The sequence below is a fragment of the Scyliorhinus torazame genome, chromosome 3 (genome assembly GCF_047496885.1).
Source record: "Scyliorhinus torazame isolate Kashiwa2021f chromosome 3, sScyTor2.1, whole genome shotgun sequence".
Taxonomy (NCBI): Eukaryota; Metazoa; Chordata; class Chondrichthyes; order Carcharhiniformes; family Scyliorhinidae; genus Scyliorhinus; species Scyliorhinus torazame.
This window is the reverse complement of record NC_092709.1, coordinates 216,349,926-216,368,751: the sequence shown is the minus strand read 5'-3', so window position 1 is coordinate 216,368,751 and position 18,826 is coordinate 216,349,926. Positions and strand designations below refer to the sequence as shown.

At 49.2% G+C, this 18,826-nt stretch overlaps 1 protein-coding gene across 1 annotated transcript in view; it reads right to left on the bottom strand.

The window, feature by feature from the left end:
• zdhhc2 (zDHHC palmitoyltransferase 2) overlaps positions 1–18,826 on the bottom strand; it is a 233,055-nt gene that overhangs the window by 56,923 nt on the left and 157,306 nt on the right. The window contains exons 6-7 of the mRNA XM_072496849.1: positions 18,401–18,433; positions 1,915–2,035 (exon numbers count right to left, since the gene is read on the bottom strand). Coding sequence (XP_072352950.1) covers positions 1,915–2,035; positions 18,401–18,433 — 154 coding nt within the window. The remainder of the gene's footprint in view (positions 1–1,914; positions 2,036–18,400; positions 18,434–18,826) is intronic.

Sequence of the window (18,826 nt, the reverse complement as noted above, 5' to 3'; positions counted from 1 at the left end):
CTCCTTGAAACCTACCTCTATGACCAAGCTTTTGGTCATCTGCCCTAAAATTTCCTATGGTATCCTGTGCGGTATCAAAGTTTGATTGATGATGCTTCTGTGAAATGCTTTGCGATGTTTCACTACATTAATTGCACTATATAAATCCAGCTTCTTATTGTTATATTACGCATTTTAAAATAATCCATGATAGGAAACTATAGAAATGCTGAATCTTAAAAAAATTTGCTTTGATTCTTCTTCCCACAAGCCATGTTTTTTTTGCCCTTGTATATTTTTTAAAATGCATTTACGGATGTGGGCATCACTGGTTAGGCCAGCATTTACTGCCCATCCCTAGTTGCCCTTCAGAAGGTAGTGATGAGCTGCCTTCTTGAACTGCTGTGGTTGCACCCACAGTGCTGTTAGACAGAGAATTCTAGGATTTTCACATAGCGACAGTGAAGGAACAGCGATATATTTCCAAGTCAGGGTGGTGAGTGACTTGGAGGGGAACCTCCAGGTGGTGGGGTCCCAGGTATTTACTGCTCTTGTCCTTCTAGATAGTAGTGGTCACAGGTTTGGAAGGTGCTGCCTAAGGAACACCGGTGAGTTCCTGCAGTGCATCTTGTAGATGGTACACATGGCTGCCACTGTGCATCGGTGGTGGAGGGTTTGAATGTTTGTGGAAAGGGGAGCAATCAAGTGGGTTGCTTTGTCCTGGATGGTGTCACGCTTTTTGGCTGTTGTTGGAGCTGCACTCATCCAGGCAATTATAGAGTATTCCATCACACCCCTGGCTTGTATCTTGTAAACGATGGACTGGCTTTGTAGGGGGAGGGGGGAGGTGGTCAATGGTAATCCCCAGGATGCTGATGACTTCTAATAACCGTGTTGGAAGTCTTCAACTGCCTTCTATTCCTCACTAATTATGTTCCAAAATATATTTTCTATAGCTCTTTAGCCTCTGGGTTAGTTTTAATTCCATTAGTAAAAATGCAATGCAGCAACCTGTCAAGGCTCCTCTGACGAAACCTTTCAAACCCCCAACCACTACCACTTAGAAGAACAAGTCAATTAATCGACCATTATCTCCATCCCATTGGTGTAATTACGTGCCTAAATGCATCCCTTTCATTTTTCTTATTCATTCATGGGATGCGAGCATCACTGGCAAGGCCAACATTGATTACCATCTCTAAGTGCCCTTGAGAAGGTGGCGGTGAGCAATCCATGTGGTATAGATACACCCACGATGCTGGATGCAACACCAATTACAAGATACCTTCCAAGTCACACACTATCCTGACTTGGGGCTATATTGCTGTTCCTGAGTCAACGTCCAGAAAACCCTCCCTAAAATCACTATGGGCGTCCATACATTACACGGACTGTTCAAGAAGATAGTTCATCATCGCCTTGCCAAGAACAATTAGTGATTGGTCATAAAGGTTGGCATCGTCAGTGATGCTCACATCTCATGGATAAATAAAAATAACGAAGGGGATGCATTTAGACATACAATTACACAAAAGAATGGAGATTATGGTTGATTAATTGACTAATTTTCTCTATTTATTTATAGCATTAACAAAACAATGACTTCACAAACTTCCTGGGTGGGATTCTCCGTCCCGCCGCACCAGTTTTCTGCTGTGGCATGCCCCCGCCGGCATCGGGATTCTCCGTCCCGCCAACCGGCCAATAGGGTTTCCCCATTGTGGGCAGCCCCACGCCGTCGGGAAATCCCCGGGCGTGAGTGCGCTGCCGGCGCAACGGAGAATCCCGCCAACCCTTTTTACCACATGAAGGTTGACCATGCGATCGAATAGATGATGCAAGTTACATGTATTTTAAAAAAAAACCACAAAACTGCATTCTTTAGTAGAGAACAAAAATAAATGAAGAATGTAAATGGACTGATGTTCAGCTCACCATCCAAAACTTGATGAAGTACTGCAGATCGGTGGCAGCGATAAACACACAGTAAAGCAGGGAATCAGCCAAGAACAGGAAGAAAAACTTGTAATTGGAGAATCCAACACAATTGTTCACCCTGCAAACAAACAAAAAAGCATCTTTTGTCATATTTATTTCAGATTGGTAAAGAATTAATCATAGCAATGGAAATTAAAACTGGGAAAGATGTAAAACTGGTTTCTAATTCACATGGACACAACATTGGAACCTCTTGACTTTGTCTCGATGTTTTTGGCTTTGGCATTCCAATTATGAAAAGTTTCTTGACTACCTTAAAATGATTCTCATCATTAGTATTGTGCTTTCCCAGATTTTGATTGAGTTTATGAAAGCCTTATGTTTACTTCTATTACAACAAACAACAGGCGGGATTCTCCCATCGGGTGACTAGGTGTCGGCGCCGGCCTAAAAACGGGAGTGTTTTATTCCGGTTTCGGCACCCGTTCCGAGACCCGATTCTCCAGGCCACAGTGCGATAGCATGGCGCTGGAGCGGCCCACGCTGCTCCCGCTGCCGATCCCGGCCCACGCTGCTCCAGCTGCCGATCCCGGCCCACGCTGCTCCAGCTGCCGATCCCGGCCCACGCTGCTCCAGCTGCCGATCCCGGCCCACGCTGCTCCAGCTGCCGATCCCGGCCCACGCTGCTCCAGCTGCCGATCCCGGCCCACGCTGCTCCAGCTGCCGATCCCGGCCCACGCTGCTCCAGCTGCCGATCCCGGCCCACGCTGCTCCAGCTGCCGATCCCGGCCCACGCTGCTCCAGCTGCCGATCCCGGCCCACGCTGCTCCCGCTGCCGATCCCGGCCCACGCTGCTCCCGCTGCCGATCCCGGCCCACGCTGCTCCAGCTGCCGATCCCGGCCCACGCTGCTCCAGCTGCCGATCCCGGCCCACGCTGCTCCCGCTGCCGATCCCGGCCCACGCTGCTCCCGCTGCCGATCCCGGCCCACGCTGCTCCAGCTGCCGATCCCGGCGTGAACTCGGCGCGGCGGGGTCCGCGCATGCGCAATTGGGCTGGCGCCAACTAGCGCATGCGCAGTGGCCTTCTTCCCTGCGCCAGCCCTGACGCCAATTGGCGCAGGGCTACAGGAGGCGGCGCGAAGGAAAGGAGGCCCCCAGCCAGAGAGGCCGTCCCGCTGATCGGTGAGCCCCGATCACGGGTCAGGTCACTACGGAGCCCCCCCCCCTGGAGTGGACCACCACAGGCCGCCCCCAGACCATTCAACGCCGAGATCCTGCCGGCTCAGAGGATGTTAGAACGGTGCCGGCAGGACTCAGATTTTTTTTGACGGCTGCTCGACCCATCCGGGCAGGAGAATCGGCGAACCAGCCCGTGCCGGAGAGTCGGCGCAAACCCCGACCAGCACCGCGCTGACCATGCCGGCGCTGGATCTCCGCTCTGTGGAGAATTGCATCCCGGCGGCGTGGCGCGATACGCGATTCTCCGACCCGGCGGGTGTTGGTGAATCCCGCCTACTATTTATCTAAATATTTATAATGGCCGTAACTTCCTCAAAACGTTGGATTGACACTCCACACGCAACTACTGAGTGAAATTTCTTCCATGCCAATCTTGCTTGACTTTCTGACTTAAGCCGGGCAAGATCCATGCAGTGCAGCAATCCACGAGGGCCAGGGTTACTGTCCAGCAAAGCAAATTGAAGGAGGACATGACCACTTTAGAATGGCATGAACTGCCATAAACCAGGGGTGCGATCCAATGGCCACACTGCGCCCGAAAAGCAGTTTGCTGCGACTCAGTGTGGCCGATAAATGCTGGGAGACCACGCTCCCGGGATCTACCCACCTCGCAATGCTTTCCGAGATCCAACGCGATCTCATGAGATGTTGTGATGTAAATCCTACCCATTGTGGGTGAGATCTCTTTTTGGCAAATCTGCATATCAGAGCGAGGCAGAAAGCTTTACTGTAATGTGCAGATTCCCAAAGTACCTGAGGATTTGGCACTCACCCCTTCGCCTCAGAGACCTCGGGCGAGCACTATTTAGCACTGGTCCCCATAAAAGCGAGACGCTCTTTGGTCTGCCCGAAACTTGCTGATCTTCCAGTGCAAAGAATTGTCCTCGACCGAGTGTTGCAGACTGGCACATTCCAAGGTCCAGGACTACGTGCTGAGGGACGCACTCAAGCTTGGGGCAGCTGCCGCCAAGGCGCAATGGGGAAAGACCACTGTGTAAGGTCTTTCCAGCAAATGTACACCGAGGGGCGGGTAACAGTGTAAACCCCCTCGGTCTGGGCCACCAACACTCCAATGTATAAAACAAACATGACAATGTAAATATTTAAGAAGGAATTGTAATGTAAAGAGTGATATGTGTATAATAATACCTAAATTGAATGGAAGAAAGTCAAGGCAATGTGTAGCTCTGACAGAAATGTACAGTCAAGACAATTCAAAATGCTCTGTAATGCTTATGATAAATTTTATGAATAAAGTATATTTTTTCGGGGGTCCCCCAGCTGCATGCCCTTTGGGCAGGGGGGTGGTCAGGCACTGCTGGTGCCACCAGGGAACTAGCAGTGCCCTAGCAGGCCTGGCATCCTGGCAGTGCCCCTGGGTGCCAGCTGGCTAGAGCCCTGCTAGGTTGGTACTACCAAGCTGGCATTTTTGCGTGTGTGTGATCAGGCCGGGTTGCCCTGTGTGGGTGTTGCTGGGGGGGGTCAAGGGTTGGGCGTCGCTACACTAGGGCGTTCCGATGAGTGAAGCTCCTCAGTGTACAAAATGGGGCTAGGTGGGGCCTCGACCGCGCGTTCCCCTTCTGAGACCCCTCACACAATGTGAGTTGCATTGTATAGCCATGTGTTTCTCGGTGCTGTGTGCCTTGGGAAGGTGACTTTGGGTCTTCCTCTAGCATCATATCAGTCATGATTAAATGGCGGAGCAGACTCAACGGGCCGAATGGCCTAATTCTGACATTGGGTACTCAGTGAGGATGCAGCAAGAAACACGGATCAATATTAAACCCCTACAATGGGCAAGAGAAATTTGGATGAAGGTTAAAACTTATAAATTGAGAAATGCAACTTTAACCCACTGCATACATGTCTTTCTCTATTTTTACAGCTGTGGCTTGTGAGCCTTGGAGAGGCCAGCTTTGCATTATAATATTCAAATCAGACTCCCACAGTGCAGTTGGAAACAAAATTTTAATCTGCCGGCTGCATGCTGACCTAGAGGGTTCTGGGAAATGGAGATTGGAGCATCCAGTTGCTAAAGGTAAGTGTATTTTAGAACATTTGTGCCTCATGCATGGCAGGACTGCTCTACCCAATCCCTCAGGAAAACCTGATGTTAATTGTGATCTCTTCTACCATGCCATGATCAGTTACATTCTTCCGCAACGCCGCATATTCAAATTTTGCCACCTGCCCCACAGGTTTCCAACAAGCGGTCTTGTCCCGTTGCCCTGCCATTTGCACCCGAATGGGAGCGCGACGCGAATGGTAGATGCCGGGAGAGGCCTCCCCCAGGCTTCCTGACAGCCGTTGCATCTTCCAAGATCTAACCAGATCTCTCAAGACAAGATGATATGGGTCCCGGTCAAAATGGGCGGGGGGGGGGGGGGGCACAGTAGCTTCACAGCTCCAGGGTCCCAGGACCGATTCCCGGCTGGGTCACTGTCTGTGCGGAGTCTGCACATTCTCCCCGTGTCTGCTTGGGTTTCCTCCGGGTGCTCCGGTTTCCTCCCACAGTCCAAAGATGTGCAGGTTAGGTGGATTGGCCATGCTAAATTGCCCTTAGTGTCCAAAAAGGTTGGGTTGGGTGGGGTTACTGGGTTATGGGGATTGGGTGGAGGTGGGGGTTAGGTATGGTCCTCTTTCCCAGGGTTGGTGCAGTCTCGATGGGCCAAATGGCCTCCTTCTGCACTGTAAATTCTATGACCCAGTCTCAGATGCTGAAGTGGGTTGTAAACCCACTTAAATGTGCTGACGCCAGAGTTAACCGGCTCCCAGCATCTACTAGCCTCCCAGTGAGACCCCAGCCAGGCGCCGATTAGCAATAGTCCACGCAAATGTGCCAGGCTGTCAGTGCCAAGGGCCAGGACCGGGGGGGCATGCCCATGAAAGGGTGAATGAGGGGGGTCTAAATGTTGGGAGGTGGTGAAGTGGGGGTATGAAGGGGCCTCCAGAATGTTGAGGGAGTGAAGGATGGGGGTCCTGAAAAGGGGTGCAAAAGGGTGCATGGGAAGACCTGAAAAGGGGGCTCCCTCAGCGACCCCATAGTGGGGTGTCCTCACTTGGGAGGGCATGTGGGATAATTACCATGTGTGTGGGGGGTGACATTGCCCATGGTTGGGGGGTATGAGGGACCCTCAAACTCACTTATGTCATAATATACATCAGTACATTATGGTGCAACCGTATACACACACTGATGGACATGCAATGGGACCAATCAGCATACATAACACCGCAGCCAATTACCAGTGAGAGCACAAGCACTATAAAGACAGGGGGCTGGAGAGTTCCCGCTCATTCTAGCAGCAGCCAGCTCAGAGCACAGAGGTCACAGCTTCCCGCCCACCAGCGTGAATGGGAGGAGCTCAAGGTCAAGCTGACCAACGCCCCGGTATTGGCGTTATTCGATCCTGCAAGGGAGACAAAAATATCAACGGACGCTAGCCAATCTGGCATAGGGGCGATGCTCCTGCAACGAGATGATGCCTCATCATGGGCCCCTGTTGCCTATGCGTCACGGGCCATGACCCCACAGAGCAGCGCTATGCGCAAATTGAGAAGGAGTGCCTAGGCCTGTTGACTGGTGTTGACAAGTTCCATGACTACGTGTATGGCCTTCCTCAGTTCACTGTGGGGACCGACCATTGCCCGCTGGTCGACATAATCGAAAAATACCTCAATGACATGACCCCTCGCCTACAACGCATTCTGCTCAACCTCCGGAGATACGATTTCCAGCTCGTGTACACACCGGGTAAGGACCTGATCATAGCCGACTCTCTGTCCAGGGCAGTCACCACTCCGTCCGACCCAGAGGGGTTCGTTTGCCAAGTCGACGCTCATGTGGCCTTCACGGCCGCCAATCTGCCGGCCACGGATGAACGCCTAACCCACATTTGCCGTGAGACTGCAGCTGACCCCCTGCTACAACGTGTGATGCGCCACATGACTGAGGGATGGCTCAAGGGACAATGCCAGCAGTTCTATAATATTCGAGACGATCTGGCAGTCGTTGATGGCGTCCTCCTGAAGCTGATCCCACACAGCATGCATCACCTGGTTTTAGAGCAGCTGCACAAGGGCTATCTCGGCGTAGAGAAGTGCCGACGGAGGGCCCGAGAGGCTGTCTATTGGCCTGGCATAAATGAGAACATTGCCAACACTGTGCTCAATTGTCCCACCTATCAGCGGTTCCAGCCGGCCCAACCACGGGAGACCCTTCAGCCCCATGAGTTGGTCACTTCCCCTTGGTCTAAGGAAGCGTGGACCTGTTCCATGCGTTCGGCAGGGACTATGTTCTCATAGTTGATTATTTTTCCAGCTATCCTGAGGTTGTACGCCTGCACGACATCATGTCATTGGCTGTTATCTGTGCCTGCAAAGAGACCTTTGCTCGTCACGGCATCCCACTCACTGTGATGTCGGACAATGGCCCCTGCTTCGTGAGCCAGTTATGGTCTAACTTCGCCAGCAGGTACAACTTTGTACACGTGACGTCCAGTCCCCTGCACCCCCAGTCAAATGGCAAAGCAGAAAAGTGCATCCACTTCGTAAAGAGCCTTCTCTGCAAGGCTGCTGGTGCAGGATCCGACTTCTGCCTCGCCTTGCTGGCCTATCGCTCGGCTCCACTGTCCACGGGCCTGTCACCAGCCCAGCTGCTGATAGGTCGTACCCTTAGGACCACGGTGCCGTCCATTCACATCCCAGACCTCGACCATGCTCTGATCCTTCAGCGGATGCAACAGTCTCGCGCGCAGCACAAGGCGGCGCATGACGCTCGAGCGACTGATCTTCCTGCTCTGGCGCCAGGTGACAACGTCCAAATCCATCTTCCGGAGGGTGGCTGGTCTGCGACTGCTGTGGTTCTTCGGCTGGTGTCTCCCCGCTCATTCCTGGTTCGTCTGCCTGATGGCTCCATTCGCCGCCACAATCGGCGTGCCCTTCGTCTCGTTCCACGTCGCTACGTGATCCTCCACCGGTGCCACGCCCTCCTGTTGTCCCCGACCTGGACTTTGTAGAGCTTCTGGATACTCTGCATCCTCCTCACTTGGCCGTGGCCCGGCCCGATCCTCAGCCGGTGGCTCCTGACCCACCCATGACGTGGTCAACCCAAATTCGCCGCCCACCTCAGAGACTTGATTTATGAGCCTTACAATGTTGGACTCAATGCTTTGTTCTTTCATCCTGTTTCAGCATTTCACTAGTTCAATTATAGCATTCGTTATTACTTTTGTTGTTGGTGTAACACCTTGTTTTTCTTTTCTCTGCACCAGACACCTTCCTGTGTATATAGATTAGTCTCATGTACATAGTCATGTAAATACTGCACACACATGGTCAGATACACTCATTACACATTATTTATTCTCACAAAGGCACATGTTCTTTGTAAAAAAGGGGGATGTCATAATATAGATCAGGACATTATGGTGCAATCACATACACACACTGATGGACATGCAGTAGGACCAACTAGCATACATAACACCGCAGCCATTCACCAGTGAGAGCACAAGCACTATAAAGACAGGAGACAGGAGAGTTTCCGCTCATTCTAGCAGCAGCCAGCTCAGAGCACAGAGCACACAGCCTGCATCACAGACATTCACCATGTGCTGAGTGCCTCACCAAAGCGAGTGATAGGAAAGGGTCCACAGTTAAGCTGGTATTGCTTATATCCACGTTTACAGTATGTTAGCATAGTTGAACAGTTAATAAAATAGCGTTACACCACTTCCAGCATTGTTGGCTTGTTTGTGAACCAGAACACCCAACATGGCAACTTAGAGATCGGGGTACCCTTTCAAAATGGTGGCCAATCTCTGAGGATCTGGACTGCCAGTGAACTCAGCTCCTCAGTGATAAAACAAATTACAAGCGTGGGCTAGCCCATAGAGAAAATTCCCAGGGCCCAAAAAGATGACTAAGTGTGGTTAGATAGCAGTGGGGAACTGCCAACAGAGCCGGGGAGAAACTCCCAGCCAAACCCGCCTGAAATGGCACTTAGAACTTTTCCTGTTGGATCGCACACATGAGATTAGAAGTTCAACTCCGGGTTCATACATTAAGTTGAGTTGGTCGTCAATCTACTTCAGCTTGAAACAGTGGTGAGTGAGGGAGGTGGAATTGGTGGAGAAAGAATGGAGTATGTAGATTTAGGGCAAAGACAATGGGTAATTTGCAAAGTTGTGGATGGATAGAGAAATGGACATTTGCTCACAGGACTTGTTCTGAGAGAGTGCTTCAACAATTTTAGAGGTGATACACAGCATTTTGGAAGTCATGTCTGCAATTGAACTTTATTCACCTTGATCTGACCTTCCCTGCTGTCCGCTTTCACTGCAGCATCTTGGTCCATCTTGAGGAGGAAGCAGAGGAGCACCAGAAATATCAACAGCACCAGGAGCAGCAAGAGCAACACTAGCAGCAGCTGCCTCTTCTTCAGCCATATGCTGCTCCACAGGAAAGAGAGAATACCCACAGAGCTCCAGCCCAAAGGGGGGAATACAGGCAGAGGATCAGGTTTCTTGGCATCACTGAGCAACAATGCCCCAGGAGGCTGAGCCAGCTCATTGCTGACTTCTGCAGCCTCCTGAAACAAGAGCTTTTTGGTGGGCACACACTGCCAGTGGTTGCCAAGGTTACCACAGCTCTGAATTTCTTCACCTCCAACTCCTTCCAGGGATCAGCTGGTGACATTTACAGTCTGCTGCGTTCAAATGTCTCGACCAAGTAATTAGGCTGCAAATTATGTCTACTTTGCTATTGACCAAGTCGATCAGAGAGGTCAGCAATTTCAGACTTGCTGCAATGGCTGGATTTCCACTGATACAGGGAATCACAGCTTACACATATGTGGCCAGAAGGGATTTCACCCCATTAATGTTCAGTGAGTATGTGACTTTGTTCTGGTTATGACTTTCCTACATCTCTGTGCAAGACATTCTGGAAGCTGCCTGAAGCCTTCATTTTGCACCAGTCACATCTCCTGCAGGTTTTCTACCTCCAAAATAAGGCAACACATGGCTCCTTGGAAAAAAGAGTTATCCTCTAACAACATGGCTGATGACATGAAGGAGAAGCCCTATCGCTAATGCAGAGGAGATGTAGAACCAGAGCCATATGAGCACAAGAGCGGTCATGGAGCAAGCCACTGGGTTTCTGATGGTGCATTTCAGGTGCCTGGACAGATTTGGGAGCGCCCCTTGGTATGCACCATCAAGGGTGCCACGAATGGTAGAAGCATGCTACGCCATGCACAATATAACACTGCGGAGAGAATTGGAACTGCAGGAGGAGGGTGATGACTTCTCTGCATCCTTGCAGCAGGAGCAAGAGGGGAGGGGGAGCAGATGAAGAAGAAGGTGAAGATGATGTGCCAAGGGTCTTTGAAGCAGCTCACCTACTTGCCAGATGTCCACAACATACTCAAACATGTGTGGTTCAGGCACAGGGCAGCACAGTGGTTAGCATTGCTGCCTCACAGTGCCAGGGACCTGGGTTCGATTCCAGCCGGGGGTGACTATCTGTATGGAGTTCGCACATTTTTCCTGTGTCTATGTGAGTTGCCTCCAGGTGCTCTGGTTTCTTCCCACAGTCTAAAGATGTGTAGGTTAGTGAACTGGCCATGATAAAATTACCTCTTACTGTCCAGGGATGTGCAGGTTAGATGTGGTTGCAGGGATGTGGTGGGGGAGTGGACCTGGGAAAGGTGCTCCTTTAGAGGGTTGGGCAGACTCAATGGGTTGAATGGCCTCTTTCTTCACTGTAAGGATTCGATGATCTATGATGTTGCATTGTGGCACACAAAGCAGAACCTGTTGCCCACCTTCAAACACAAATCATTGCCACAGTTAATAATCCTTCCATCTCAATCATTTCCCTTTGCTTCTCAGCTACTCAGGTTATAACATCTCTTCAAGGCTGATGGTCATTTGATAGTCAAGAGGCAACAATGGAGTTGACTGGATAATGGAGGATTGAAATGAAATTTATGCTTGCTTAACATTTTCAAAATCATAGCACAGCTACATTGTTATAAACACTCAAGTGAATCCCCTGGTGGAACTAAAATATCTTCCCTCTTCAATGTTCTATGAATTAAGTGTGGTGCTACTCTTGTGATTTCAGCAGAGCTAGAGTCAAGCTTGTCATTCTCTGCTCTGACTGCTCCGATGCTCATGGTTAGGCTCTTTATTTAGAATAAAAGCCCTGTAAAAGATTGCTTGTATTTGTGCAGGACAGACTCGGTCATTGGGGGTGGAGACAGCAATGGGGCTCTGACTCAAGGGGGTTTGGTGCAAAAGATGAAAATTGGAAGTACGTTACCCTGACTTTCATGTGCCTTTCACCATCTTTCTTCTCATGTCCACCTGCACTTGGCTGCAAATCAGTGAGGTGCTGAATTGTCATGGCGAGGCTTTCCTCCATCTTATTTAAGGTAATAGATGAGGGTGCAGCCCATTGATCAGAGTCAGCATGTACTCAGTTGCTTACTGTGTCTGATGCTCCATTGCTCCATACAGGTAGCCATTCTTTCCAGGAGTTGGACATCAGCACAAACACCTGAAACATCATGGAACTCATGCTAATGACAGACTCCTTCAATCTCACCCAAATTGCTGACAGGGCCTCACACATTTTGTTTTGCTATTCCAAAATGTTTCTTTTCATGGATGACCCCCCCAGGTTTAGCCATCTGTTCCAGTTGAGCAGAACTTGAAGAGCCCTGCACCCTCTGACAAGGTACTCTCCACTGCAGTCCCGGTCTCCAACAACAGTACCTGCACATTTGTAAAGCGCGGCACAACATATGATAACCTAGCTAATTCTCTTGGATGCTTCATCATGGTGTGTGTCCGTGCACTCTACATTGGCACACCAATGCAGAACCTGTTGCCCATCTTCAAATACAAACCATTGCCACAGTCAGTAATCCTTCCATCTCATTTATTTCTCTTTGCTTTTCAGTTACTCTGGTTATACCGGGCGGGATTCTCCGACCCCCCGCCGGATCAGAAAATCGCCGGGGGGCGGCGTGAATCCCGCCCCAGCCGGCTGCCGAATTCTCTGGCGCCGGAGATTTGGCGGGGGCGGGAATCACGCCGCGTCGGTCCCCCCGGCGATTCTCTGGCCTGCGATGAGCCGAATGGCCGCCCGTTTTTTGCTGATCCCGCCGGCGTAAATTAGAGTAGGTCCCTACTGGCGTGACCTGGCGGCGCGGGCGGCCTCCGGGGGGGGTGTGTGGGAGGTTCTGGCCCCGGGAGGTGCCCCCACAGTGGCCTGGCCCATGATCGGGGCCCACCGATCCGCGGGCGGGCCTCTGCTGTGGGGGCACTCTATTCCTCCGCGTCGGCTGCTGTGGTCGTCCACCATGGCCGACGCGGAGATGGTCCCCCTGCGCATGCGCTGGGATGACGCCACTCTTCCGCGCATGCGCCAACTCGTGCCGGCCGGCGGAGGCCCTTCGGCGCCGGTTGCCGTGGCGCCAGGCCCCTTCCCCGCCGGCTGGCGCGGCGCAAACCACTCCGGCGCCGGCCTAGCCCCTGAAGGTGCGGAGGATTCCGCACCTTCTGGGCAGCCCGACGCCGGACTCGTTCACACCACTCCTCGGCGCCGGGACGCCCCGCCCCGCCTGGTAGGGGAGAATCCCGCCCAACATCTCGTCAAGGCTGATGGTCATTTGATAGGCAAGAGACAACGATGGAGTTGAGGATGCACAAATTGTGTGACGGTGCTTCCTCAGAGAACATGATTTCCTCCAAGGGCTTTGACAACGAGTCATCCAGAATCAAAATGTTAGCTCCATTTTCTCTGCACAGATGCGGGCAGACCTGCTGAGATTATCCAGTATTTTCTGTTTTTGTTTCAGATTCTAGTATTCGCAGTAATTACTTTTATTTCCTCTGAGGGCCCAATGGGTTTCTTCGTGTACCAGCTTTTGTGTCTCCTATGGGACTACAATATGATATTCGTGATTGTTGTGTGTCATGTGTCAGCGTGTGATATAATTCCGGCACTGGGAATTTGGAAGACCCCTATCTACCCATCACCAATGGCTATGCTAATCTCCAAGACCTCCTCCTCAACAATGGTCAGGGTGGAGGGCCACCCCCTGGATTTCTATCTCTCCCTGGTATTCTGCACTGTCTTTTGCAAGGAGTGAAAGCAGAGTTCTAAGTGTCAGATGTGAATTGTAAAGAAAATGGAATGACAACATTTGTGAATGTGACTGTGAGGGATAGGTGTGATATGGCAACAAGATGTGGGTGAATGACCGTGTCGATTTATCAGATTTGAAAATGAGGTGGTTTTTGTGTTATGCTTCTTCACGTAGCATAAGCTGCTTACAACGCGGAGATGATCCCCCCTGATGATCCTTCTGACAAAGGAAGGTTCATACTTCATGCGGTGGGTGTGATGCTTTCCTGATCTGTCCCTGTGTCTCTGAGTGTCGCCTATGGAAAGAGAAAGAGCATGTGTGCTCTGTCCTTTTATATGGGGAGCCCCCTTGTGGTAGTGTCACCTCTGGGTGTGTCTTGACTGCCCATTGGTCGTGTTCTATCTTACTGACCTACTGGTTGAATGTCTGTGTGTCATAATGTCTCTGGTGCTTCCTCTAGTGTTTATTTAGTTCTAGTGTATTTACATTAACCCCTTGTGTATTTACAGTGCCCTAGTGTTATTTACGGTGCCCTAGTGTATCTACATTAACCCCTTGTGTATTTACAATGATGCATATCATCACATCCCCCCTTTTTTCATGTTACATATTTTCTGTACAGTGTTAAAGAAAATTGAACAAAATAGGTAGATAAGTGATGATATGTACAAATCATGATGACAGTGATTATCATACAATAAGTCCAAATAAGTATGAGTCTAAAGTTCATTAATTAATATGGTTGAGTGGCTTTCTTGTTTTGTTGGTGAGGTGGTGATGTTGATGGTGGCATGTCCTTGTGAACGCCGTCCGTGTCCCTGTGCTTAAAGAACCAAGAAGTGGTCAAATCACTTTGTTATCTGATTTGGACTCTTTTTTCTTTCGATGCTTGTGGTAGCGATGTATGCAATCTGTGTCGTCCTGCCATGGTATGTCATTGTATTGAGTTGAGCAGTAACAGTGTCTCGCATTTGCAGAGTTGTACCATGTCGTACCAGTCATAGTTCCATTGTTGATGTTTTTGTCACGCTTGTTGTCGACGTTGTTGCCTTTGGTACGCTTCTTGTTATTGTCTTTGACGTGGTTTTCATAGGTTGGTTTTGTTGTCGGGTTTGCTGCGCTCAAGTACCACACTCTGTGGATAATACGAGTCCTTCACACAGTTACTCGTGTCAGCGTCCTTTGTGGCATCTGCTGTGTCCTTGAGCGTGCCGTCACTGAGTCCGCGGCGCTCCCCATCTAGAGTCATGTCCGGCTTACTTCAATCAGCTTTGGCTTGTCGATACTCCCCGCCTGGAGCCCTTTCTGGTTCACCTGTGTCAGCTGAGGATTCTTGATGCTCCCCGTCCAAAGTCATTTCAGGTTCACTTGAGTCAGCTGAGGTTTCTTGATGCTCCCCATCCGGAGTCAAAACGTTCATAGAATTTTATCATAGAATTTACAGTGCAGAAGGAGGCCATTCAGTCCATCGAGTCTGCACCGGCTCTTGGAAAGAGCACCCTACCCAAGGTCCACACCTCCACCCTATCCCCATAACCCAGTAACCCCACCCAACCCTAAGGGCAATTTTGGATACTAAGGGCAATTTACACATGGACACATGGCCAATCCACCTAACCTGCACATCTTTGGACTGTGGGAGGAAACCGGAGTACCCGGAGGAAACCCACGCACACACGGGGAGGATGTGCAGACTCCGCACAGACAGTGACCCAAGCCGGAATCGAACCTGGGACCCTGGAGCTGTGAAGCAATTGTGCTATCCACAATGCTACCGTGCTGCCTTGCAACAGTGATAACCACTATGCTACCGTGCCGCCTGCACGATAGGGTGGGGACCCTATACATGGAGCCGGAGGGAATGTATTTTTCAATTATTTGGTCCTTATTTGCCTCCACTTTTATTATTTATGTATCTACAGAAGATTTTTGGATCGCTTTTTATAGTGGCTGCCATTCTCTTATAATCTATGCCTCTCATTTCCATTTTAACTTGCCACTGAATTTTTTAATTTTGTCTTTTTCTGATGTATTCTTGAATTTTTGCTTGAAATTCCTGCAATCTCTGGACACCAAGACTTTGTTTCTGTACTGGACGTTACACGATTTCACTGCGACTCAGCTGCTGTGACTCTGATTTTTTTTTTGCTCTGTTGCTTATGTAATTTTGATCAACTTCAGTCCTCCCCTCACTGCTGCTGCGATGGAGGATTTGTGGATATGTTCACACTGTTACCAAAACCTATTCCCACCTCACTTATTTTCTCCTCCATCTCAGCTCCATTATTGGCAAAACCCTCTTCTATGCCGTTATCTCTGGACTTAACTATTTCAATATAGTCCTCGGGAGTCAAAATGGAATGACAACATTTGTGAATGTGACTGTGAGGGATGGGTGTGATATGGCAACAAGATGTGGGTGAATGACCGTGTCGATTTATCAGATTTGAAAATGAGGTGTTTTTTGTGTTATGCTTCTTCACGTAGCATAAGCTGCTTACAACGCGGAGATGATCCCCCCTGATGATCCTTCTGACAAAGGAAGGTTCATACTTCATGCGGTGGGTGTGATGCTTTCCTGATCTGTCCCTGTGTCTCTGAGTGTTGCCTATGGAAAGAGAAAGAGCATGTGTGCTCTGTCCTTTTATATGGGGAGCCCCCTTGTGGTAGTGTCACATCTGGGTGTGTCTTGACTGCCCATTGGTCGTGTTCTATCTTACTGACCTACTGGTTGAATGTCTGTGTGTCATAATGTCTCTGGTGCTTCCTCTAGTGTTTATTTAGTTCTGGTGTATTTACATTAACCCCTTGGGTATTTACAGTTCCCATAATGTTATTTACAGTGCCCAAGTGTATCTACATTAACCCCTTGTGTATTTACAATGATGCGTATCACCACAGTGGTATCTTAAGAGAGGAATAGGTGAAGCAGCAAGATGTGTTACTCCAACGAGTGTTATCCAGGTTGGCGAATTCAGAGTATGGGAGTTGAACCTTGAATGTGAGATGCCCCTCACCTTTCCTGCTCTTAGGGGGTCATTGACCTCTTGCAGCATTGATTTCAGCTGCGAGGGACCACAGTCTATCTGCTCACTTCTTCAGCTACTCTGAGCCATGTCTGATGTGTCTGAGAGGATGGCCTCTTCCTCCCATTCACAGGGAACAATAGGCACTCACAGCCGGCAGTATGACCTCCAGGAAAAAAACATCAGAAAAAAGGGGGGAGGTGAGTCTTCCCACATTATACATCCACCCTTCTGCCTGTTCTATCCTCAGTAATAGATGTACCATGGAGCCACGTTGACCCTTCCAGGGTCCCTGCAAAGAGATCCATCAATCGACAGGTAGAAGCCATCATCATACCCTCACTTTCTGACTGCTCAGGAAATCTGAATGCGAACTCTGAGTTTAAAAACTCACAGCAAAGCCTGCTCCATGAGCTACTAAGTTCCCAATCCACTAGCATGGCCATTGGTGATGGATATTTGAGGATATCCCAGATACCCAGTGCTTGAATTGCATATCACACTGCCACATGATAATTATTAAAGTATTTTTGCAGTCCCATAGGAGACACAGGAGCCAGTACAGGAGGAGACCATGGTGCTCTCAGAAGAAATCATGATCTCTGAGGAAGCACTGTCACACAACTCATGTACCCGCCCCACTGCCAACCCACAGTTACCATCATTGCAAGCAGGCCCATTCAATTAAAATTCTGCCTAATGGCTTTGGTCCTCCTAGTTTTTAATTAGAACAAAGAACAAAAAGAACAAAGAAATGTACAGCACAGGAACAGGCCCTTTGGCCCTCCAAGTCTGCGCCGACCATGCTGCCCGTCTAATCTAAAATCTTCTACACTTCCGGGGTCCGTATCCCTCTATTCCCATTAGAGCAAAGTGTTGCTCATCTGGGACTGGATATTGGACAAGCAGTCTGCTTGTGGAGGTATTGAGAGAGGTTGCGGTGTAGTGGAGTTGAATGTCATCAGTGTATATGATGTAATGATATGCAGACATGTAACCAATGGGTCATCAGAACAAGACACAACCAATGGGTAATCAGAACACCCAGAGGTGGCATCACCACAAGAGGGCACCACACGACGACTATAAAAAGGACAAGGCACACAGGCCCTGCCCCTTCCACCGGCAGAAACCTAGAGAGCAAGACGTGTGTGGTTAGCAGCACCGCCACACCATAGCATGTGGTCTCGAGCAAGTTCATATAGTTAGTAGAGTATACTGTGTTACTAGAGTCAGATTAGTAGGTTGTAGAACTCATTTAGGAGTGTTGTTAATCGTTCAATAAATACGTTCAAGTTACCTCAAGGTCTGGAGTATTCTTCAAAAACGCCTACACCAAGTAGTGGCTTATGTTACGCAAAGTAACATAACAACACATATGGAACTTGATGTCATACCTTCAGATTATGTCACTGAAGGGCAGCATATAGATGAGAAGGCAGTGGGGGGCAAGGATAAATCCTTGCGAAACTCCAGAGATAAAATTAGAGGGTGGGTAAAGAAGTCTTTGAAGTTCTTTCCCCATGACTGGACAGGTAAGACAGGAGCCAGGCTAGGGCAATTCCACTGACCTGGACAATGGAGGAGAACCTTTGGAGGAGGATGGTATGGTTAACTATGTCAAAGGCTCCAGGACAGTTGAGAAGTAGGAGTGATAATGGCTTGTGTTATAGTGACAGAGAGTAACATCTGTGACCTTGATGGGAGATGCTCCTCTGTTGTGGCAGGGATGGAATGTTGATTAGAGAGATTCAAATGGAAAGATAGGCATGGTTTTGGGAGGCGGCAACACATTCAAGAACTTTCAAGGTTGGAGACGGGGCAGTAGTTTTAAAGGTTAGAGGGACAATAAGTTTTTACTAAGGTGGTGGGTGATAAATTTTGAAAGGGAGGGGGAGAGTCCCTGAGGAGAGAAAACGATTTACAAATGTCTCAGTCTACAATTAGTAAATGTCAAAATTCTGAGAAATTGCGGCATCATTTTGGAGCTATGCCATTTGTTGAAGAAGCCAGTATGATGTTGACTCAATGCAAGATATGAAAGTTTATACATACCAAGGACAGTGATGGTCCATCTTCAAAATGCACCTATTGAAAACAGAATATCATTGGGTCATTATAAAATATTAAAATCAATCATATTGTGCATCATTGTCAGACTTGGTACTACCAGCAGCGATCATCACATATTTACAGTGCATATCAGAAAATGAGCCCACTGTGTGAATGCTAAGAGCTATGTTAAAACTTGTACAAACTGAAGTGTTTCAGAGGTCGGATGGGAAGTAAAATATTCGTTATAAATGCCACAAATCAGTTTACCCCGATGATAAACAAACAGTTATGTGCTGAATAATGTAAATCAAATAGTCATAGCTCATGCACATGTACCAGTGGAATTTCACCCACCCACTGCATACCCAGGACTTCGGAACATTAACATGAAGCAATGATCACATATCTTTATGTGCCAAAGGACAG